We start from the raw sequence: 24,129 nt of genomic DNA on the forward strand, positions 1-24,129 counted from the left end.
CCTTCTCTCCCCACTCCCCCCCCCGAACCCCCCTCCCCAGACACTCTCCCTAGACCCGTCTTCCCAGATCCTCTCCCCATCTTCCCTTTTCCCATAAACCCTCGCCTTTCCCTCTCCCCAGATCCCCTCTCTCCATACCCCCTCCCCAAACCCCCCTCCCCCAGACCCCCATCCCCTCTCCCCAAATCCCCCTCCCCAGACCCCTCTCCCCAGACCCTCCTCTTCCCATAAACCCTCCCCTTTTCCTCCTCCTAGACCCTCTCTCCCCAAATCCCCTCCCCAAACCCCCTCCCCTTCCCCTCTCCCCCAGACCCCCATTCCCTCTCTCCAAATCCCCCCCAGACCCCTCTTCCCAGACCCTCTCCCTAGATCCCCTCTCCCTAGATCCCCTCTCCCCATACCCTCTACCCATACCCCTTCCCCTCTCCCCCAGACCCCCATCCCCATTCTCTCTCCCCATATCCCCCCCCAGACCCCCATCCCCATTCTCTCTCCCCATATCCCCCCCCAGACCCCCATCCCCATTCTCTCTCCCCATATCCCCCCCCAGACCCCCATCCCCATTCTCTCTCCCCATATCCCCCCCCAGACCCCCATCCCCATTCTCTCTCCCCATATCCCCCCCCAGACCCCCATCCCCATTCTCTCTCCCCATATCCCCCCCCCAGACCCCCATTCCCATTCTCTCTCCCCATATCCCCCCCCCAGACTCCCATCCCCATTCTCTCTCCCCATATCCCCCCCCCAGACCCCCATCCCCATTCTCTCTCCCCATATCCCCCCCCAGACCCTCTCTCCACCCCCCTTCCCTCTCCCCACATCCTCCCGCCCCACACCGCCCGCCCACCAGGGGGCGCCGCAACACACCGCCCCCAGCCCCGCCCCTCCCCGTCACCCCCCGCGCCTCCCTTTCCCGTGATGCCCCGCGCGGGCGCGGCGGGAAGGCGGCCGACAAGATGGCGGCGGGTTTGGCGGAGCGGAGCTGCCTGGAGCTGAACGTGGCGGCTCGGGGCCCCCCGCGGCGGGTACAGGAGGTGGTTTTTACCCCCACGGGGACGGCTCCGCTTCCCGCCGGTCGCTATGGGGACAGCGCGGGGGGTTTCTGCTACCAGGAGAGCGGGCAGCTCGCCGCCGTCACCAGGAACCGCTTCGTGAGGTGGTGAGTGCGGGCCCGGGGGCAGGCCCAGCCGCGGAGGGGGGCTCCCAGGCCCGGTTGGACCCCTCCCCCAACTTGTGTCGGCATCACCGTCCGCTTTTCCCCTCCCTGTTCCCGCCGTCCTCACGCTTTCCCCGGTTTGTTCCCTCAGGACCACATCGGGAGACACGGTGGAGCTGGTGGAGGAATCTCTAGACGTTAACCTGTTGAACAACGCCGTCCGCCTCCGCATCCAGGGCTGCCCGTTTCTCCCGGGCGGCGTGCACCTCTGCGAGGTGCAGAGCCACTTGGTCGTCCTGCTGATCACCGGGCAGACGGTGCATCGCCTTCTCCTGCCGCATCCCGCCCGCATGTACCGCAGCGTGAGTACCGGGGTGCCCTGCTCCCTGCCTCGGTCCGTCACCTGCCCCCCTCCTGCCCCTCAGGAACCCTCAGTGAAGCCCCGAAGCGCACTGCAAAATAGCAAAGGCCTTGGTGTGCTTCTCAGCGAGGGCACAAAGTGCTGTTTCCCACCTGTACTGCTTTTGGCCAGGGCAGAGTTAATTTTGGCTGTGACCACGTTAATTTTGGTGGGGATAGAGTTAATTTTCATCATAGTAACTTGTGTGGTGGCGTATCTTGGATTTGTGATGAAAACAGTGTTGATAACATGCTAATTAGTTTTTGCTCAGTGTTTGCACAACCTTAAGGTCGCATCTGTTTCTCACTCTGCCCCCCTCGTGTGAATGGATTTGGGGGTGTGTGGTGGTTTGGGAGGGGGCACAACCGGGCAGTTGACCTGAACTAACCAAAAGGATCTTCCTTGCCTTATAACATCATGCTCAGCAATAAGTGGGAAAAGAGAGTTTTTGGGGGGTTAGCCATCTTTTGCCTGGGAACTGGCTTGGGAGTTTGTCTATCCAGCCTTTGTGTCCCTTGTTTTCTTCTCTCTTCTTCTGCTTGTCCTTCACTTATTAAGCAACTATTTTATTTTTTTTTGTTATCTTGACCCCCAAGTTTTCATGCTTTTATTTTTCCTTTCCTCTTCCCCTATCCCACTTGGGAGGGAGTGATCAAGCAGCCTTGTGCTGGTGACAGCCAACGTGGCTTCACTAAGGGCGAGCTGTGCCTGACAAATCTGATGGCCTTCTACAACGGGGTTACAGCACTGGTGGATAATGGAAGAGCAACTGGTGTCGTCTACCTGGATTTGTGCAAAGCTTTTGATGCTGTCCCACACGACATCCTTGTCTCTAAATTGGAGAGACATGGATTTGACGGATGGACCACTTGGTGGATGAGGAATTGGCTGGTCACAGAGTTGGGGTCAAGGGCTCCATGTCCAAGTGGAGAGCGGTGACGAGTGACGTTCCTCAGGGGTTGGGGTTGGCACCGCCGCTGTTTAACACCTTTGTTGGGAACATGGACAGTGGGATCGAGGCACCCTCAGCATGTTCCTGCCAACACCGAGCTGTGTGGTGTGGCCGATGTGCTGAGGGAAGGGATGTGCCATCCCGAGGGACCTGAACAGGCTGGAGAGGGCGGTGGGCAAACCTCATGGAGTTCAGCAAGGCCAAGGGCAAGGTCCTGCCCATGGTCGGGGCAATCCCCGGCACAAACACAGGCTGGGTGAGGAGTGGCTGGAGAGCAGCCCCGAGGAGAAGGACTTGGGGGTGTTGGTGGATGGAAAACTACCTGTGAGCCAGCAACGTGCGCCGGCAGCCCAGAAAGCCACCCGTGTGCTGGGCTGCATCCAGAGCAGTGTGGGCAGCAGGGCGAGGATTTCTCCCCCTCTGCTCAGCTCTCAGGAGACCCCCCTGCAGTGCTGGGTCCAGCTCTGGGGGCACCAACATCAGAAGGACATGGACCTACTTGAGCGGGGCCAGAGGAGGCCACAAAGATGCTCGGGGGGGCTGGAGCAGCTCCCCTGTGAGGACAGGCTGAGAGAGTTGGGGGGGTTCAGCTGGAGAAGAGAAGGCTCCAGGGAGACCTTAGAGCGGCCTCCCAGGACTTAAAGGGTCTACAGGAAAGGTGGGGAAGGGTCTCTTGATCCGGGGGGGAGGGATAGGACGAGGGGGTGACGGTTTTAAACTGCCAGAGGGGAGATTTAGATGAGATCTAAGGAAGAAATTCTTCCCTGTGAGGGTGGTGAGGCCCTGGCACAGGTTGCCCAGAGAAGCTGTGGCTGCCCCCTCCCTGGAAGGGTTCAAGGCCAGGTTGGATGGGGCTTTGGGCAAGCTGGGCTAGTGGAAGGTGTCCCTGCCTGTGGCAGGTGGATGGGACTAAATGATCTTTAAGGTCCCTTCCCACCCAAACCAGTCTGTGATTCTGTGATTAACCCCCAACACCGCTCTGACATGGGGTTTCACACAAACCCTGTTGCCACCATCGTGCCCATCTCTCGCGGGCTGCCTGTAGTAACGCTGGAGGTGAGCTGCTGATGAGTATGAGGCTCGGCTTTTTCTGAGCCCTTTCCAGTTGGGCTGGATTTTTTTTCCCTGCCGAGCAGACCATATACTGGTTTTGTCTGGGATGGAGTTGGTTTTCTTCGCAGCAGCTCACATGGTGCCATGTGGCGGATCTGTGACCAAAGCGGAGTTGGGGACACACCGCTGCTTGAGCTGTCGCTGAGCAGTGCGTGCACAGCATTGGGGGCTTCTCTGTTTTTCACTTTGCCCCCAAAACAAGCTGGCTGCGGTGGGCAGGAGGCTGGGAAGGGGCACAGCTGGGACAGGGAGGGTACAGTCCTGTCCTGTGCTGTGACACCATGTTCAGTGACATGGAGGGGAGGGAATTGGGACAGATGATGGTTGCTCAGTGCCTGACTGGGCGTCGGGCTGCTTGGAGGAGGTGGTGAGGGGATTGCCTTGGCACCACTCAGTTTGGTTTTATTTTCTTCCTTTTTCCTTTGCTTATTAAATCATCTTTACCTCGACCCACGAGTTTTTGCTGCTCCTGTTCACCAGTGGGGCCCACAGCTGGTGATAGTTTCCTGCCAGCTGGGTCGGTCCACCACGACCGATCCGTTCCAGAGCTCTGTGGTGGGGATTTGTCCCCTGGGCCGGAACCCTCTGGTGTTTCCAGAGGCGCAGAGCTGGAGCCTGTCAGACTCTCCTGAGCGTTATGGAAAACTCTGCACTTTAGTTTCTTAATCTCCAAACTTCTCTAGTTAAATTTCTTTATAGATGTTATAAACTGCTAAACTCCCAAGATTCTTGAACAGATACAGCAGGTGTGTTCATCAGTGGGGGGTGGTTCTCTGTGTGGAAGTGAAAACTGCTGGGGAAAAGAGTCGGATAGGGAAAGCAAGCTGGAAATCTCTCACTTTATTTGGAACTGAATGTACTCAGACCGCTTCCAGGGGAGGCATCAGACTTGCAGCATTTGCCCCAAAGCTGAGGGTGTTTCAGATTGGTGATAACCTGAAATGAGGGTTGGAGGTGGCTCTGCCAGCAGTCCTGGGGCCCAGCCTTATGACAGTGGGGACAAAGTACCCTTAGGAGGTTGGGACTGAGTGCTTCAGAGGGAGGCCTTGCTGCATGTGCAACTTCCCCTCTGTACGCAGCAAGGTATAGAATCTTTTTATTTCATATGGAAGATGGATCTTATGCAAAGCTGACATCACGTTTACCCCTTTGCTGTGACCTTGTCTTCTCACGTCTGCTTCTGGCATGTCTTGTCAGGTCCCTTTCCTCTCTTGGAGAGCTTATCCAGTTCCAGACAGCTTTCCCAGGGGATGACACCGTGCTATTGCAGAGCTGCTCTTCACAGGGCTCGTTACCAGCCTTTTTCTATGAGCTGTCTCGAAGCAGCTTATGTATTCCAGGACTCCTCTGGGGGTGTTGCAGTATAAGGGAGAGCACGAGCATTCTGCTAGAAAATTGTGGGTTTTGAAATCCCTTTCCTATCTGCTCGTAAAGAGCAGCGGTCGTGGGTTAACAGTAAGGGAAAAAGGAGTGGTAGTGGTGAGAGTTCTTACCAGAAAAATCCTTTTTATCAAGTAGCAGCATTGCAGTTGCTGTTCCACAGGTGTCTGGTTGTTTTTTCCTGTGCCTTGCGTATGTGTGCTCAGGATTTGTACTCTCTGCCATTTCCCTCCTCCAGGAGCTGATAACAGAGAGCCAAATGCAGTCCGTGTTTACAGATATCGGCAAAGTCAACTTCAGAGATCCTGCAAATTACTACGTGATTCCCAGCGTGCCGGGCCTGGCGTCCAATTCAGTCGCCTCGGCAGCATGGCTTAGCAGTGAGGGGGAGGCTCTCTTTGCTCTGCCCTCTGCTTCGGGGGGGATCTTCGTCCTTAAGCTGCCTCCTCACGACGTGCCTGGTAAGGAGTGGGATCAGGCTGCCTCCTCGCACCCACCTCTGCAAAACGCCGTGCAGTGTGGCATCCCTTCTTTGAGGTTGATTTTGTCTTTTTGGCATCTGTGTCGTACAAATTCCCCCACGCAAAAACTCTATTACGTCATGCCTGCGAAGCCCCTCACTGGTGGCAGTAAATATTTTGTTAATGAGTACTCAATATATTTCTTAATATTGCTTTTATTTTGAAAGGAACGGTTTCGGTTGTGGAATTGAAGCAGAGCTCAGTGGTGCAGCGTTTCCTTACCGGTTGGATGCCAACTGCCATCAGGTTAGTGTCTGGTGATGAAGAAGTGGAACTAATTTTGTCTTTTTGATTCACTCACCTAGACTTTCTAGCCGAAGTCAAAGAGAGGCGAGTCAGCATCTATAAATACTCTGCTAGAAAAAGTTAACTGGCTCGCAGTACGGAAGTTGGGACTTGAACGCTGGATTAGTTCATCTTAATGGGGTCCTGCTGATTGTGTGTCTGTGTCTACGAATATTCTATTTAGTAATTGGCCTCCGAGGATTTGCCCAGGATATGGCTCGCAGCCAGCGTAGATTAAGGATTACAACAGTTGTATGTTCTTGCCCTTGTCCTGAAACATCAGGCTTGTTCCTGATGGGCAGAGGTTATGTGTGGATGACATGGACGCTCTCTGTGCAAATGGGGCTCAGTGTTGGATTGTAACCGTTACAGTATTGTAGAGTGCGGAACCAAATTCTGGGCCCCGTTACTTGGAAATGGGAGCGAATCCCCTGATTTCCTGAATGACTTGGACCATCCGTGGTGTGTTGCTTGGGGCTGGTGGGATCTTTGCTTTCCTCTGGATCCTTCGCCCATGTTCTGCAAGCTCTAGGCTGGGGAAGCCGGGGATGTGCTTCGGCTCTGCTAGAGCAGGTGATGAACTGGGTGTTACTGGTGTGCTGGGCTCCTCTGTGCCTCAGATGCTGACCCACACAGCACTGAAACGCTGCGCTCTCCTCCTGCTCTCACACCCCTGATTTATTTCTTTTTAAACGCAGTAGATAGAAACCCCATGCCTTGGATCTATGCACTAGCCTTGATTTTTTAAACCGTTGAAATAAACTCTGTATTTTCAGAGGTGACTGTGGCCCGTCGGACCTGCCTATCAGCCTCTCTGTTCACTGCCTGGATCACGATGCCTTTCTCTTTGCTCTCTGCCAGGACCACAAACTTCGGATGTGGTCCTATAAGGTGAGCAAAGCCTACGTTTGCGACGGTAACGTCTTCCATCACTGCTCAGGTGACAGTCTGAGGCTTAAGGAACGAAAACTGAGTGATTGGCATAGATCTGACCTGCCATTAAATTGTCACTGAACCAACTTCTGCATGCTGGGATTCAGGGCAATTTGTGAAAATTGTTGCGACGTGTGTTCGTAGCCACGTTTGGGAAGCAGGTGGTGGGTCTTCTCGGCGACAAAGCCTCATGCATAGGGTAAGAGTCAATATTTGGTGATTTACAAATGTACTGGAGCGTTCAGGACGGCAGGCAGGAGCGCTCCAAGGGCCGAGGAGGCACACCAAATGGATTTTCTACTGCTTTAATGGTAATAAGAGCGTCTTTGTAACGTGGCTGCTTGTCAACAAGAAGTTAATAAAAGCCTCTGCTTGCTGCGTGCCACTTGCTCCAAATATCAGTGCCAAAGCTAATCAACCAGCACAACTGCTTTCACGGCTCATCTGCCCTGGAATGTGTTCTGGGAGGGAGGGGAAGCTTTATCATCCATGCCTGGGCTCCAAAAGCCCGTGTGCTCAGTGGGAGAGGGCACAGGTGAGACGGAGAAAACTGAACAGCGTTAATCAGTGGTTTGGGTGTGCGGATGGATGCTTTTCTTGCATCCTTTAAGGGAAGATCTGGGCAGGCTTTGTCCAGAAGGGAAAGGATGAGGGAGAAGAGCAGTTTCTCAGTCCCGAGTCTTTCCTATGCTGCTTTCCTGATACCTTTGTTTTGCGTAGGATCAAATGTGCCTGATGGTTGCAGACCTGCTGGAGTTCATGCCGGTCAGCAGGGACCTGCGGCTCGCGGCTGGGACCGGGCACCGACTGCGACTGGCCTTCTCCCAGTCCCTGGGGCTTTACCTCGGCGTGTACATGCACGCGCCCAAGCGAGGGCAGGTATGGAGGGACGGGGCTTGCTGTGAATGCCTTTTTCTTAGGCTGCATGGAAAATATATCATTCCTCCTTGGATTTGGGTCTGTAAGGCAAAAAACAGGGACATGTTTCACGTCTGACCCTCTGGAGAGAGCAGTGCTTTCTGAATAAACATTTTTGCTCTCAAAACACTGCAGGATACACATGCCCTGGGAGTAGAATTCCCTGTGTGACTAAGCTGATCTGTGAGTGCTAGTTCACGTGTTCACCTCCTGTTCTGGTAGGATCCTGGAAGCACATATGTGCCGTGGGAAAAGGAAAGGTCTGAAAGGAGCTAAAAGCTTGGAAATACTGATAGTGTGTTTATGTTGGGCTCCTGGGAGCATGCGACGCATCGCTGTGCATTGCCAGACGTTGACTTCCGTAGAACTTCTGCTTCTTGCAGTGAATAATAAATTTAGCAGGATGGGAATGACAGCAAAGAGTGGTCTCATCTGTTGGACAGCTTACCCTGCCCGTTCTCCAGGGAATCCACATGCGGAGTAGAAGTATTGTGACTTCTGCTGTCCCGCTAGTGCTCTGCTCGCTGTGGTGAGAACACGCAGAGCTTGGTTTGCGACAAGCGGCCTGAGGATTCAGGGCTTTTCCTCCTTGGTCTTCTTACTTGCTCACGTCATGTTGTCACTAGCAATGCCCAGCAGTGGTGGCGTTACCTTTTTTTTTTTTTTTTTTAGTTTAGCCTTTCAAAAGACGGCTAAAAGTCCTTCAGGTTCTGGCAGGGATGAGCGTCCTTGCTGAGAAGGCTGAAGCCAGCCCCGTCAGTATGTGGCACAGGGGGGTCAGCTCGGCCCTCATGCTCCCAGCCCTTGGGGCTCTGGTGGCTGTAGCGTCAGGCAAGGAGAGGGACTAGAGAAAGGAGCTTCCCCATGACACTCTGGTTATTGGTTTAGTCATCCTTTAGCAAACGATTTACGAGGTGTGTTTGTAGTTCTGTGTCTTCCAGCTGGTGAGCACCGAGAGTAACCGCTACAGCCTTGACCACATATCCTCCCTGTTCTCCTCACAGGTGAGTGCTGGGGCTCGGCTACCCCAGAAGGTGCCAAGACAAAGAGTTTCTTCCCAAAACCTGCTTAAATGATACGAGGGAACGTTTTGCTGTCATTAAGTACACACGTCTCTCTGCTGTACTTGAGTTTATGATAAGAAAGTAAATTTGCGCGCTCTCTCCTAGGAGACTCTTGTTGACTTTGCCTTAACTTCGGCTGAGATCTGGGCTCTGTGGCACAACGAAGAGAACCAAACTGTTGTGAAATACATCAACTTTGAGCAGTGAGTTTCTGTGCCAAATCTAGTGTCGAGAGCCTTGCGGGGGTAACTGCAGGAGCAGCTCCACGCGCTGCTCCTTAAAAGCCCCGATCCAGCTCCTCGACTCCTCTCCTGTCCTGCTTTGCTGCCTGAAGTGTGTGGAGATGCAGCAGTACCTAGTTCTTCCATGTCATGTGCACAGCTGTTTCTTCTTGCGGTGCATATTACATGGATTTTTTTTTTTTTTTTTTTTTGGTTTTGCTTTATAATCAAGCTACAGCTCAGCTACAGGAATGTGAAAAATGTGAGAAGCCGAGCAGCAGACTTGCTGGAAGTGGAGTCTGCTGTGAGCATGTCAGAGGGAGGGCTGTACTTCACAGACAGCTCCTTCAAAACATAACCCTCTGGTCTCTTCCAAGAAAGATCATGTTTTGAGGAGACCAGTGATGTGAAAGAATCATCCCCATCTCTGTAAAGCTGAGAGGGCAGGCTTAGTGCATAGCCAGACCAGGGAGTTAAAGAGTGGGTGAAAAAATGCTGTGAGTATGCAAGTTTAGGTAGAAGAATCTACTGGTCTGTCTAAGAGTTGCTTGGTGAGCATGTGTGATGGGGGGAATGTTGATATAAATGAAGGAATCCAACCTATTCTGTTAGCTTAGGGCTGGGGATGCTGCCATTAAGCTCTCCTGGCTAAATATGTCACTTGTCACTAGTCAAAGCTCCCGTTCCCAGACCCAAAGGTTGCTGTAAAGTCTGTGGTCGCTGTTGAAAGCGACAGGTTTGGTTCAGGTGGCCGCTCCCGGGCGCGCTGCGTGGGAGCGCTGCAATGCAAAGCTCATTCTGGTTTGGGTTTTCTTCCAGAAATGTCGCGGGCCAGTGGAACCAGGTCTTTGTGCAGCCCCTGCCTGAAGAGGAAGTGACAGTTCGACACGATCAGGACCCCAGGGTGAGTGACTATAAAATAGCAATGAGAAGTAATGAAGCTTCTCTGCCCAGGAGAACATTAGGACAGTTCAAGTGTACAAATTATATTGATACAATCTTAAAATTACTCTAAATTAAAGGGGACAATCCGTAGCCTCTATTTAAGTTACATTAAAGTACTAAGCATGGTTATGAAACCAGAAGTTGAGGGCTGAGGAGAATTTCAGGTCAGTCAAGAGAGAGCCTTGAGACAAGACATTGTGAGTAAACAAGGTCTGGAGTGTGCGGGAAACAGTGTTCGATCACAGGAATTGCTGAGGGCTTGGCAGAGGTTGGAGCAGGGTGTGGGCGTGAACTGCAGCAGGAAAGAAATACAGATCCAGGGGATGAGTCTGGGAATGGGAGGAAAGACCAGAAACAGTATCTTAAATGCTGTCTTCCTGACGTGTGTTTTCCTTAAATTGTGATCTTTTTCTCCTTGCAGGAAACCTACCTGGAGTATCTCTTCACGCCTGGCCGGTTCACAAATGCAGCTATCCAGAAAGCTTTACAGGTTAGTAGAGGGCCTTTGGTGCACTCTCTGTTCAGCTTCTCCTTCTTGGCTGTCTTGATGTGAGGCAACAGGATTCCTTGGAGCTCTTGGCAGGCATCAGTTTGCATTTGACAGTTTGTAGACCTGTCAGTAGTCACTGAAGCAAGTTAGCGGCTGTTGTGCCATACTTCAGCTGGTGTGTACTGACGGCGGGAGGCAGAACGTTGTTTCCAGAAGACAGAAGACTTTTTTCTTTTTTTTTTCCCCTTAGATAGCACAGCAGGTCGCTGAGCTTGCGTTTCATTGCCTGCTGCTTTAGCCAGGTGAACGGAGACTCAGCCTGCTGGAGTGCTGTTTCTCGGAATACATCCGCTCAGTTCTGGCTCCTCCAGGACTGTTAAGGGCAGAGCAAGGCAACACATGGTGCCTTTTCAGGAAAAATGGAAAAGCCAAACTTCCGCTACTCTGACCGTTTTGATTCTTTGTGCTGTGACCTTACGGAGGCCTGTAACAAGGTACAGGAGAGAGCCACTGCGAAAGTACGCAGCACTTCTCACACCCCAGTGCGCTGCCTGCCAGGAGGCTTCCTCCATTCCACAGGAAGAGGGAAGCTGGCTGTACATCCGTGGACCCCACATTTAGCAGCCAGACATGTTTTTTAATACTTTTGTCCTGCAAAGCACTGGATGGTGCTGTCATGCTTGCTTCATGTCACTTGGTGCTGCTTGAACCTCAAGGAGACAATGCTCTTCCTTAAAAGTAAAAGTTTCCTCTGCTGCTTTTCAGATCTTTTCTCAAGGAACTGAGACACACATGGATCTGACATGGGACGAGTTAAAAAAAGAGGTTACCTTAGCCGTGGAAAATGAGGTGAGATTTTTTTTTTTTTCTCCCTCCATGTTTTGTTCTTACATTCACTGTATGTACTGTGGTGGTTCAGTGAAATTAAGTGACATACAAAGTGACCCCAGGCCTTGTTCTGTCCTTTGTGTCTCCAAAGGAGTTCTGTGACTTTTTAAAAAAGTACAGCTTTTCATCTTTCCTGCTTGGCTTTTCCATTCCCTTTTCTTTTTTGGAGTCCTTTCTTCTTTCTTGCTGTTCTGCTGTCTCTGCTCCCTGGGTGTGCTTTGCTGGGCGCACACTGTGTGCTGCCCGTTCTCAGGTAGGGAGCTGTTGCTCATGATTTTGGACACCTGAAGATAATCTGCTTAGGGGGACCTATCTGAAAGATCAACTGGCTGTCCTTTTGGGTCTGAATTTCCCCCATTTTATGCTACTTCTCTGTATTTTACTCTTGACATGCCTGATTCTCTAGGCCAGCACTCCTTCCACCTCCGGCTCATCCTTGAGGCTGCTCAGACTGTTGCTGAAAAGTTACAAAAAAGGCTGTTTTGTATCCTCTACAGCTATTGTTGTGCATGATTTTTTTAAAGAGATCTGCAGTGCTGCCCTTTTTCTTGATAACAGCAGTGCTTTGTAATTTAAGGTTGTATAGAAATGGTTCTTGTGGGCTTTGTTCCCCTTGCTGTTAGCTGTGTGATTTGCTGCTGTAGGAAAAAACTTACATTTTGACAGTAAGGTAGTGGGGAAGAGAACTGTAACTGGTGTTTATAAACCTGAACCATGTAAAGGTGTGACTCTGGTCATGAGAGACAAGCCAGCAGTCTGAACGCTACAATTTTTCTCACTGGTTTACCACCTGTATTCATCTGAAGTCTTGTTTTGGTCCCACTAGTTCCAGGGCAGTGTGACTGAATACGAGTGCTCGTTGGAGGAGTTTTGGCAGCTGCAGGTGGAGTTCTGGTCCAAGCTCTACGCCTGCTGCCTTCAGTACCAAGAAGCACTCTCACGGCCCCTGGCCCTGCACTTGAACCCCTACACCAACATGGTGTGCCTGCTGAAGAAGGTGAGGCTGAGCAGCGCGGGCTCTTTGGCCGCTGGTGATCTCCAGGGAGGAGTTCTTCTGAGCGAGGTGTGGATTTGGGGAGCTCAGAGAAGGGTTTTCTCCTCACCTTTCTAGGGCTCCCTGTCTTTCCTTGTGCCCTGCTCCTTGGTGGACCATCTCTATCTCCTCTCTAACGAGCACCTCCTGACTGAGGACGATGCTGCCATCTTCGATGGTAAGTGAGGAGACGTGGAGCTCTTTCATTGTTGGAGGCTGAAATGCGCATGTCAGGGAAGCCCTAGGCAGAGGGATGTGGGAGTTTCCATAGAAGTGCTCCTGACTTCATAATTATCTACACAGAGATAATTTTCTTATCTTGGCATTCGGAGGGAGTTTTATTTGGTGAAACCTGCCATTGTGCTCAGGCCAGGAATTAGAAAATGGTATCAAGGCTGCGAATTTGCTGTGCCTTGTTTCAGATAACTTAAAAAGAAAGAATTTTAGGTTTCCAGCTGCATGTTTCTTGGTGACAAGGACCTGCCTTGGTGGATCCTTTGCCCCTGTGGCCTTACAAACTGCCTGTGCAGGCTGCGGTTATCCAGTGCCCTCTTCCTGCCCGCTCTCTGTGGGACAGATTGGCCAGGTTGGAGCTTGATAACGAGCTGGTGGGGAGAGTGGGATGCAACAGCTCGTGTTTCTGATCATGTGGGTGACCCCCAATATGAACCTGCTTAACGTTATCTCAGCTGGGTGCTCGCTCAGCTTGGCCACCCCCCTCCAAGAGCCACAAGACCTGCTCTGACTCGGTGCAAGTGGTTTTGTTTTGTAAAATTCCCCAATCTTTGTGTCTTGCTGATGGAGTAAACTCCTTTCAAAGACTGCCGACAAAAAAGAAACTTGTGAGCCTCTAAGCACCCTGGCATGCTGGGCTCAACTGCTTGGTTCTGCAAACTTAGTTTTTAGCTCAATGTTTTTTTATAAATGTTTTTATGTAAGCTGTGGAGAGGGACTGTGCCGTCTCTTGTCTCCAGGAAGCAAATGCCAGTGTGTGGAAAAGTTGTCATTAATATTGTCGCCACAGTGCCCTCTATGCTTTGCTGGCCGTGGAATGACGTTTCACAAGGAAAAAGGCAACGGAAAATGTTACCTAAGCTCCACTTTCATGCTCGAGTGATTTTTATATTTTTGTAAAGAAGAATCATCATCCATTTGGTTGAGCTATTTCTGGCGCTGAGGGAAGGAAAGCTGGAGGCCTGGGCTGGGTTTGGGAGGCTAGCAGTTCCTGCCCTGTCTGTTCTAAACTTCTCCAGAAAAAATGCAACTTAATTTTAAAAACGCATACATAAAAGATTACATTGCAAAGCAGTGATTTAAACCCTCAGTCCTGAATTTTCAGATCACTTCTAAGGATTTGAAAATCCTCTGTCAGCTGTGAGAGGTGGTGCTGCACATGAATAGCAGCTGTAATGAGCGTGTTCTGCTTGGCAGAGCTAAGCTATCTGAGCCACTTGCTCTGGGTTGGTTTTTTTTTTTTTTTGCTCTTCCACTGCACTAATTACTTCCTTTCAACCTGTGGCTGGAGAAAATCCCCTGGAGGGAATTTTGTCATTTTATCATTGCATCTGTACTTTTTACTTTCCTAATAATAAAGCCCAAATCTTTCCCTTGTCAACTCCTAAGGTTTAATTCGGCCTTGTAGTCAGCAGGGAAGGGTCAGTTTGGCACGCGGGACTGAGACCAATCTGCTGCTAGTAGTTTGCTGATAGGAGCTGAACTAACTGGTTTTTGAATGGTCCACCCACCTTCGCTTTGAAATCTCTTGTAAATATACAGTTAGATTCTTTCATTACAGATTTGGAGATGTCTCGTGATGTTGTCTGTCTTGTCCAGTGCCTTCGACTGATCGGAGAATCAATTTCCATGGAAATGGCATTCATAATGGAAATGGCTTGCTCCCGCCTCCAGCCTCCAGAAAAGGCTGCAGAGCAGATCCTGGAGGACTTGATAGCTAATGACACGTAAGGAGATGTTTTTGCAGAAGCTCCCTGGCAGCGAGGCAGGGATGGCTGAGCAGGGATTGCCTGGAGCTGGCCTTGACTGACATCAAAGCACACATGGGATGTGCGAGCTCTCTCTGTGCTGTGGGAGACTTTTCCAGGTCCCCTCAGAGATGGGTATCGGTGACGTTAGCGGGGTCTTCCATCCAGAACCCCCTTGCTGTTGCTCGGGGCCCTCCTGAAAAGGCATTTTGGGGTTCTCAGAGGTAGAGAGCAGAAGAGGAGCGAGTTCCTTTTAGGTGAGCATTGCAGTGTGGAAAGCAAGTGCCTGCAGACGTTGGGTAGAAGGTCAGATCCTTGGTCAAGCCATGTGGTTACTGTGCTTACCTCCTGAAATCATTCCCCATGGAATGCCAGCCATCTGACTTGTTATTTCCTGGTAGCCTGGGGGAGTGGAATAAATAGACTGGTCCCTGCAGGCGCTGTAATAAAACTCCAAACCAGAAGAGGATTCCCATCAAGAATGTCCAGGCTGATCCTTCCAGGGAGGATCAGTAAGGGAGGAAAGGGAGCCCTCTTCAGTTTAAATGTCATGTTGCTGATGATGATTATTATCTTTTTCACTTTGCAGGGAAAACGTGATGGAGGACATACACAGCAAACTGCAGGAGATCAGAAACCCCATCCATGCCATCGGAGTGCTCATCCGAGAAATGGACTATGAGACCGACGCTGACATGGAAAGAGGTGAAAGCTCGACAGCGGGGCATTTGGGATGGGAAAGTGGCGCTGGGCTGGGCAGGTGTTCTTGTCAGTCTAGTTTCTCCCCTTATCTCTGTGATTTTATCTTTTAGCTCATCATCTAAATATGCGCATGAACCTCTCCCAGCTGTATGGTAGTGGTACCGCTGTCAACGTGGTTTGCTGGGGGGTATGTAAGATTGCCACGATCCGTTTCCTGATCTGTCGGGACCTGTTGATCCTCCAACAGCTGTTGCTGCGGCTTGAAGATCCCGTGAGTACAGCCCTCGAAGCTACTGCTATGCTCTTTGAACTTTCAGATCTGGGGTTCTGCTGGTGCCAGACTAAGCTCTGTCTCTTCCCACAAAACACTGGAGGCTGTTTGAACTAGCCCCAGGCTTGGGCAAGCCCTGTTCTCTCCTCCAGTCGCTTTTTGTCATCCTAAGCAAAGCAGCGGTGCGCTGCGCTCACACCCTAACTCTTTCCACGCTGAGCATCCAGGAAGCAAAACTCTTTTGTTTCCAGCCTCCCATCTGAAACGGTGCTGCCTGAGCACATACAGTTCTCCCATCTATTCCCCATCCCTCCCACGCTGCTGTGCACACGATTGCAGCCTTGTTCTCTGGCAATGCAGCACCTTTTGTGTCACGACAGCAGTGTTTACCCAGAGGTTTCAGCCTCCCTCAGGCTGCTCCAGCCAGTGCCAACGGCCGCCGTGACGGCAGCAGTGTTTGTGGTCGTGGGCTGGGTCCTTCCCGTTGGCCCCGTGGCCACACAAGGGATGGTGCTGATGGTTTGGGTGGACGCAGGGGTGCGGAACAAGTGCCCAGCCAAGTGGAGTGTTGTTTAAACCAATATTATTTACTTGGAAACGTTACTGCAGTAGTTTCTTGGTGGAAAAGAAATCTCCTTCCTGGATAAGGTTGCCCTGGTAAAGCACATCACAAGGTGCCCTTCTGGAGCCAGGCTCTCTCAGGGCACGTGACCTGCTGCCTGCTTGACGAGGAACTGCTGCTTTGCCACCTGGACGCACTTGTGTCCTTCAAAGTGTGGATTGTTTTTCTCCCCGTGTCACCCGGCTGTGCTGCTCTTGGCTGGAGCATGCCGGGATGCAATGCCTGGGCAGCAGGGCTTGGCCCCGAGATGGCCTTTGCCGCAAAGCCATGATTTTACTCTCAACCGTGTTGTCGCAGCAGTGCAAAGCACCTTTTTGCTGGCGGCCTTGGCATCAGCAGGTGTTTGCAGGCTGGAGAAGCGCTCGGTGTGCGCGTCACTTTGCATGTTAAACTTTCCCCGGGGGGGCTGAGCCACCAGAATAGTTAACTCACCCCTTGGTCTGAGGTGACGCTGTCATTTGTGACTGGGTTATTCTGGTGCATGCAAGAGTCTTGCTGGTCTCCTGGGTGGGTTGAATTATCTGCTGGGCTATCGACCGCCTTGGCCTTGGCCAGAGGGACGAGCTGGGCCTGCTACAAACCTCACCGATTGCCCTTGTCCTGCTGTTGCTCTGGGCTCAGCCTCTCAGTGTTCCAACCTCTCTGATTTGCTTGCAGATGGTTTTGGGAGGGGGACAACTGTTCCAGTCTCAGCAGGACCTGCTGCACCGCACCTCGCCCCTGCTGCTCTCCTACTACCTGATCAGGTGGGCGAGCCAGTGCCTGGCGTCGGACGTCCCCGTCGACACGCTGTAAGTCTCTGCCGTGCCTGTTCTGTCTTTGATTGTTGGTTCCTGCTAAATCCACCTGAAATGCCCTTCCTGGCATGAAAAGCTGGTGGTTGCTGTGGGAGTATCACTCTAGGATCCAGGTTGTGCTGGGGAGGTTTTTTTTTTCCCCATGTTTTGAGCTGACTCTTTGCCTTGTGCTAATTCTGCTGTGTGAGGTCTCGCTGTTGCCTTTTTCAGCAGTAGGAGTCATTTGAGTTGAACAATGAACGCAATTAAAGCAGGAGGCGTTTTGTTGTCCCTTCACTGATGGCTTTTTCTTCTCTAGGGAATCTAATCTGCAGCATCTATCTGTGTTGGAGTTAGCAGACACCACTGCTCTAACACCCCATAAACTAGGTAAGATGTCCGCAACTTGTCACCTCTTGGGTTGTTATTTATACCTCTTGAGCCGTGTCTCTGCCACCCAAGGGAAATGCTTCATGCAGTCAGCTAACGGAGCACGTGGTTGATTGACCCCACTTTCTGTGGAGATGTTTGTTGTGCTGCCCGCCAAAAACCACCACCAGCAGAGTATCTTGTAGCATTGGACTCGGACCAGAGACGTGGATCTTATTCTCAGCCTGAGGAGGATGGGAAGGCCTTGCTCAGTCAAACTTTATGAATTCTGGCCCTGGCAGTATCAGCCAAGCTCAGCTCTCACTCCTGTACGTTACAGTGGCTATAGTGGGTCAGACCAGGTCTGTCCTGCTCGTCAGCCTTTATCCCACAGCGACCAGGAGCAGCAGCTCAGGTGAACGAGAGAATATTAGAAATACTTCCCAAAACATGCTTGTGCTTCCAGCACTTTGCAGTTCAGTGTTTGCCAGTACCTCAAGGGGGAAATTGCAGCTAATAATTCATTCATATTTTAAAAGTTTTGCTGCAAAGACACATGCTTTGGATTACTGTCTTGGAGGAGAAATCCTAACAGGGGAGAATATAAGACAACTTAATTAGGAGGATGCGTACCTTGAAGTGGTTCCAGAGGGAGGTGGTGAGCAGGGTAGGGGAGAAAATGCACAGGTAGGAGCCTGCCATAACTAGTCTCAGCCTTGAAGTACAGACACTTCAGAGGGAGCTGAGAAAATAGGGGACAAACAGGCAGCAGTGCCACGTGTGAAGGGCTGTGAGCTGGGGAAGAAATTCCTCTGCTTGCTGACGGGCCTGGGGCATCTGTGCTCTTTGTCAGCAGGCTGCGATCTTCAGAGTCTGAACGCTCCCTGAATGAGAGTCTGGGTTCAGGAGGCAGTTGCCTTGACGTAAATGTCAGAGCATAAAAGCAAAATTGAAAACATCCTTTGTGTGTGCCAGTGTCGTGGGTTATTTCTTGGCCCGCTCATGAGGAAAGTCCTGTCTGGCCACTGTGCTTCGGGGAAAAATATGTGAAATGTGGGGAAGCTGGAAAGGAGGTGGCAGCTTGGGGAGAGGCGTTGAGAACAGTTAGCTACTGGGAGATTGGACTGCTTAGGGTGCTGGAATGAGGAGGGAGGCATTTGAACAGGGCCAGATAGCCAAATCAGCACTCCCTCAGCCCTGCCCTGCAGCACGCTTGGTCGTGCTGGAAAGCTGCAGATGGGTTGTGTCATGAATAGCGCAACTAGAGAGAGAGCAGAGCCCTTTTTATTTTTTTTAATTGAGTTGCGGTTAATAAACATTGCAGTATGTGGCTCTTTGATCTCCTGCTACTCCCTCTGACTTAACCAGACGGCAAGAGAAATCCAAAACCAACAAGTTCGAGTGCTGAACGTGCTTATTGTTTTGCTTCAGCTTAATCTGTGATGTTTGGGCTGATGAGCACAGCACAGCGTAGAAAGCCTGGGATGTCTGCTGCGGGCCCTCTTCTCAGTGTTTCTTTAACTTGTATTTTTAGTATCCGGCCCTCAAACAATTGTGGAGCTATTCTTTCAGGAAGTGGCCAGAAAGCACATCATATCTCGACTCTTCTTGCAACCAAACACCTCTTTGGCTGAAACAAGTTTGAACTGGCCCCATCTCATTACCGCGATAGTGGCTGACTTTCTGCCGCTCCTGTATCCTTGGCTGTAAACCCCCTCTCTGTGAGGTGCTGGCTCTTGCCGGGCCATAACCAGGGGGAGTTTCTGTACGGCGCGGCAGTGCTGGAGCCGTTGCACATGGAGGCTGCGTGTTGTGGCCCGATCCTGAAGCTGGGAGCATTGGTGGGCCTGTGGGAGGAGGGTTGGGGCTAGCAGAGGGGTTCAGGTGGTGGGCTGCGGGGTGCTCGGGGGCTGTAAGTTGGCCGTCTCTGCCACCAAACCCCATGCAGTTCCAAAATCAATGTTTTCCACACCCAAATTTTGAAGATAAGTCTGCTGAACAACTGACTGTTGTTAGCGTTAGTGAGATTTGTGGGTATTTTAAGATTTCTCAGAATCCATCCCGTTTAGGTGCACAATAAAGGATTTGAGTTTTTGACTTTAAGCCCCTGAGCTCTAGCGACTTGACTTGGTGAGGGGCGATGCTGGGACGTTTGGAAAGGTAACAAGATTTGGGCAGTTGTGGATTAGATGTACTAATGGTTTTGTTCTAATATGGATAAATCTGATTATAGAATAATGACTTTATAAAGAGCAGCTTAATCTTCTCTCATTTACCCCCCTCCAAACTGAGCACGAGAGGCATGCCGACTTTTCGACTAGTTCTCCAAGCTCTCCGGGCTGGATTGTTCCTTAACCTCTGCTCAGATGGCCCAGCAATCCCAGCTTCCTCTTCCCCGAGTGCCTGATGGGGAGCTGTCAGTACACCCAGCTGCAGGTGAGTGCTCCGCTCCAGCTCCCTCAGAGGAGCTGACAGGGGAAGAGCAGGTGTGAGTGCAACAGTCTCTTTCCATGTGTGGGTTTCTTGCAGCGGCAGGTCTGCGCTTTGGCCAGTGCAGAGGTGTAACGTGGCATGAGCTCCGTGCACAGCCGCCTTACCTCTGCTTAGAAAAAGCTCCCCAAAACCAGCATCTTTCCAGTTGTTCTGCTTCCCCCTAGTCGCTGCTCTCTGAGCTCTGACGTGAGCTAATCTTCCCAAGCGCTCTGCTTCCATGTCTCCCTTTTGGAGATGATGGGCTGGAAGTTCATCCTGCAGATAAAATCATACTGCAAGGAATGATTCTTTTGGAGAATTGTTAGAAATCTCATAACTATCGCAGTGTCAGTGCTGTGAAGAAACTGTAAGGTAGCAAATATTTTCCGTCTTCCTCGTGCGTCTGTCTTGTTTCCTGTAGTGTCCACCTCTAACAGAAGGGCTTTTTGCTAAATACCTCATCCCTGGAAAATGCCACAGAGTGTTTGCTGGGAAGTGATTTAAGATGGTTGTCTTACGCATTTCCTCTTTCATCCGTTTTCAAGAAAATCCAGGCATAAGTGCTTTGGATTATTATATACCCTTTTCGTGGAGGAGTTCAGTCTCCCAGGGCTTGTCTGACAGCGTGGTACTGCGTGCAAGAAACATCTTTGTGGAGCTTGTTTAAATATCACAGCCAGCCCGTAATCCAGCCGCTCGCTAGCTGCTGATGTGCCCACAGCCTTTCCTGCGCTACCCCTGCAAACAGACTGCCCGCAGGACTGGGGGTTCTGGTAGCAGAAGTAGTTTCAGGAAGGCTCCTCTATTTCTTAAACGTCCTTACTAGTAAAAACTGGTGTAAGAAACATCTGACATCTTGGCAGCAGGGCGAGTGAACTACTTTTTTGTTTTCTGGTGTCTCCCTGGACTGCTGTATTTCAGACCACTTTTTTCTCCACCGTCCCTTCCCGTGCTTTTCAAGGTCTTGGTGCTTGTAGCTGCTTGTGCTCCAGTTCGGAGCTGCACGGTTTCTTGTTTGCAGCGCCATGTGACACATTTCATTCCCCAACTGATGGCAGTCCTCGAGGCATGCAGGGCTAGGCAGGCTGTTATTAATGAGATGTTTTTTTCTGTGCTTAGCAGAACCTTTTATTCTCAGAGTCCCTTACACCTGGGGCTGAACTGCTTTCTTTTGTGTTCGTGTTGCTGCCGAGAAGAATGTCAAATCTACAGAGCTTTTGAGCCAGGAAATGCCAGGACACTTTGAGCAGCATCGTTCTACCTCCTGGCGTATGTTCGCTCTCGTGGCGCGAGCACGCTTTGAATTTTCCTGCATTGCTTTCGCCTCACTTGTGTCCTGCCTCGAGGAGATACGAGAGACTTTTATCTCTGCAGGAGCAGGCTCTTCTCCCTCCTCCCTGCTACCTTCTGTCACACTTACTGATCCCAGTTGGTCACGTAAACTTGGATTAAGTGTTTTGACCTCAGGGAGCTAACACCAGATTTGCTGTGAGCGTGAGCTCGGTGACCCAAATAGAGGTGGAGATACAGGAAGCTCCCTGCGAGTAACCGGTGTGCACAGAGAAGGTCCAGTGACCAAAGCACTGGCCTGGGCTGAGGGCCAGACCTCTCCTCGTTGCTTATTCTGTATGACAAGCTGTTGAGCAAGCCTGGGGTGGGATTTATCTGTTGTAGCTGGCTAATCTGAGCGGTGAATCCGGGCTCAGAGGATGCATTGCCACGTGGCTTTTAGTGGACCCGTGGCTGGGGTAGGCAAGGCATATGTGCTGGTGCTTTACGCACGTGTGAAGATGCGGGTTGGCTGGTGAAACCTAGGCTTTACCGCCAGGTCCTGGCTTCTCCTCCTCCTCCTTTTCTGCTGAGTCCCGGAGCCCTGCTGGTGGGACATCTCTGCTTCTCCAAGTATGAAGAGCAAACGCCACTCTCCGAGGCACGAGGGATGCCAGCTTTTGGGTTTTCATCGTGCCTCCTAGCTGCTCTTGGATAGGTGGTGACACTTTGCAGCCCTTATATTATCCTGACAGAGCAGGCACAGGGCCAGGCTGAGTTGTATCGCCCTGTAGTTTTGGCCAGCATCCATGTTGTGGCTTTATTTATGGTGTGTCCTTGGTGTTGTCAGCATTCCACTCCATGCCTGTCAGTTTGTTGCTGTAATCCGTGGTCTTCCTTGGCTGCTCTCCCCCTCCTGCCCAGATACTGCTCTTCTAACACCTGCTTTGCCTGTTCTCCCACTGCCTTCACACACGCGCGCTGCCGTTCTTGCTCTGTGCACACCAGGGTAACGTTTCCTTTGCGGTTCCCTGGAGCAGGTTTGCAGTGGTTGTAGAGCACATCGTGTCTGATTTTGGGGGATGTTGGGTGCTGTTGCTGAGGCACAGGAGCTGTTCAGAGCACCTTGTTTACCGGCAGCACATGGAGGATGTCTCCCCATCTGCGCGCTGAAGGAACTTTGAGGCTGGGGAAACCAATCCTGACCGAGTAAATCGGTACCAAGTCATTCCACGCAGACACTACTTAGAGAGAGAAAGAGAATTCCTGCTTGGAAAGAGAATCCCTGCTTGGTCTCCAGCTTTTCAGGGAGTGATTTGAGACTCAGAAAACATACTGAGCTGGAAGAGCGGGATCTGTGTGAGCACAGCAGCTAAAGGGGCCACCAAAATGGTGCTTTGGTGTTAGAGACCTAACCCTTCCTCTGGTAGTGGGTGCCTGCAGGTCACAAGCGAGCGCTGAATCGAAACTCCCGTTCCTCCTCTCCTGTAGGAATACATTCGCCTGCTGCAGCCATGGTGCCACGTGAACATGGGCTCCTGCTGCTTCATGATGGGCCGCTGCTACCTCGTCATGGGCGAGGGGCACAAGGTAAGGCCCCGGCCTCCTGGTGCTGCCTCTCTCTGGGGTCTGGGACCTTTTTCCCTGGGAGGGTGGAGGTGCACAGGTAGGACCAGCCTTGTTTCTGCTGTTCAAGTCAGGAGACATCCATCTCATGCTCTGTCTCCTTTGAGCAGCAGGTGGGATGGGAGCAGGCCGGTGGGATCTGTTCATGGGGAAAAGTTCCCGTTAGCTTGGGGCCAGCGGGTCTTGTACAGTGGAGCTGGAACAGGCAGCGCTGTCCTCAGTACCACAGGCTGGGTCAGTCCCCCAAGGGGCACGCGCAAGCTGCTTTTTTGGTCTGCTTCTAGGCTTTGGATTGTTTCTGCCAAGCTGCGTCCGAGGTGGGAAGAGAAGAGTTCTTGGACAGGCTGATCCAGCCTGAGGAGGGTGAGATAGTCTCCACTCCACGCCTGCAGTACTACAACAAGGTATGGCTGAGCCGGCCCAGCAGGCACCATCCTGACCAAGTAAATTGGCACCAAGTCGATCCACACAGACACTACTTAGAGAGAGAGAGAGAGTGAGTTCCTGCTTGGAGAGAGAATTCCCGCTTGGTCCCCAGCTTTTGAGGGAGTGACTTGAGACTCAGAAAACATACTTTTTTGTGAGGTGAAGCCTCAGTGTAGTCTGTTTACTTGCTTTGTGAGGCTGACGATAGGGTGACTGCAGTGTGAAAGCTCGGTACTTTCCACCCATTATTTCCTAGTAGCAGAGGACTTTGTTATCCAGCAGAAAAAGGGAGAGATCCAGCTGCTGGAGGCAGAAGCCAGACGTGTCCAGGCTAGATGTAAGATGCTGCTTAAGGGGCAGGTTATTAAGCTTTGAGGGAAATTGAAATGAATGTCTTTAAATTGAGATAGGATCTTTCTTCTTGCATAATGCCATCGTTCAGACAGGCTGAAAGCTCGGACCTAGGCTCGCTCTAAGGGATTTCCTGATTTTAAAATCCAGCAAATGCAAGGATTGTCTGGTGCCCTTGGAAAGGGAACTTCTCTCTCTAATACATCTGCTTGTGTGCTTGAGGAATTGTTTACCCCTCTCTATCAAGGGTTTACTGTAAATGTCAATGCTAAAATGTTTCAGAAAACGCATGTGCAGAGATGAATCCTCTGGAAAAGCCATAGCCTGGGCCTGTTGCGCAGGGATTTGGTTCAGACCATTGCAGCTTACCAAAATCTTTGCTTTTCCAGTCTAATCGCTTAGAAACATTGGCAAAATCTTTGGGCTGCTCTTATGGTTAGTAGGGGCAGGAGTAGCTCTTCAAAAAAAACAAAGGAGGAAAAAAAAACCAACACCCTCGCCAACCCAACCCGTGCTTCAGTACCGCTGCAGCCAGTGTTTGAGTGTTGTCTTCTCCAGGTGCTGCGCTTGTTGGACGTGGTGGGGTTACCAGAGCTGGTCATCCAGCTGGCTGCCCTGGCTGTCATGGAATCGGCAGATGACTGGAGAAGCCAGGTACAGGTCACTTCTTTGGCATCAAGATGGGTTTTTTTTCAGTTGTGTAACTCGAAACATGCTGCTTTGTGCTATGTGGTGTTTTCAGGCTACTTTGAGGACTTGCATCTTCAAACATCACTTGGATTTAGGACACAACAGTGAAGCATATGTAGCCTTAACGCAAAACCCAGATCCAAGCAGGTAGGTGATAGTTTTATGCCTTTAAGTTCACTTGTCTCAGAGGTCCATGTACCAATTTTTCCATCAGACTGGAAGGGTAGGACTTGGCCACTGTGTTAAGCAGTTCTGATTTAGCTTGTGTAAAGGT

General features: G+C 51.2%; 1 protein-coding gene across 3 annotated transcripts in view; it reads left to right on the forward strand.

Annotated features, from left to right (window-relative positions):
- Positions 1 to 928: 928 nt before the first annotated feature.
- NUP160 (nucleoporin 160) overlaps positions 929 to 24,129 on the forward strand; it is a 30,185-nt gene continuing 6,984 nt past the window's right edge. For 2 of the 3 annotated variants that reach the window (XR_012625395.1, XM_074842074.1), the window contains exons 1-24: positions 929 to 1,159; positions 1,308 to 1,518; positions 5,240 to 5,462; positions 5,690 to 5,768; positions 6,584 to 6,698; positions 7,461 to 7,619; positions 8,585 to 8,662; positions 8,828 to 8,925; positions 9,763 to 9,847; positions 10,310 to 10,378; positions 11,144 to 11,227; positions 12,093 to 12,263; positions 12,378 to 12,477; positions 14,095 to 14,260; positions 14,871 to 14,986; positions 15,094 to 15,254; positions 16,534 to 16,667; positions 16,972 to 17,042; positions 18,556 to 18,715; positions 19,388 to 19,457; positions 22,254 to 22,352; positions 22,673 to 22,792; positions 23,724 to 23,819; positions 23,908 to 24,002. Coding sequence is in view for 2 of the 3 variants with exons in the window: in XM_074842074.1 (XP_074698175.1) it covers positions 957 to 1,159; positions 1,308 to 1,518; positions 5,240 to 5,462; positions 5,690 to 5,768; positions 6,584 to 6,698; positions 7,461 to 7,619; positions 8,585 to 8,662; positions 8,828 to 8,925; positions 9,763 to 9,847; positions 10,310 to 10,378; positions 11,144 to 11,227; positions 12,093 to 12,263; positions 12,378 to 12,477; positions 14,095 to 14,260; positions 14,871 to 14,986; positions 15,094 to 15,254; positions 16,534 to 16,667; positions 16,972 to 17,042; positions 18,556 to 18,715; positions 19,388 to 19,457; positions 22,254 to 22,352; positions 22,673 to 22,792; positions 23,724 to 23,819; positions 23,908 to 24,002 (2,963 nt within the window). In the remaining variant the exon portion in view is untranslated. The other variant, XM_074842075.1, reaches the window with a different exon arrangement.

This window comes from Strix aluco, chromosome 16 (genome assembly GCF_031877795.1).
Source record: "Strix aluco isolate bStrAlu1 chromosome 16, bStrAlu1.hap1, whole genome shotgun sequence".
Taxonomy (NCBI): domain Eukaryota; kingdom Metazoa; phylum Chordata; class Aves; order Strigiformes; family Strigidae; genus Strix; species Strix aluco.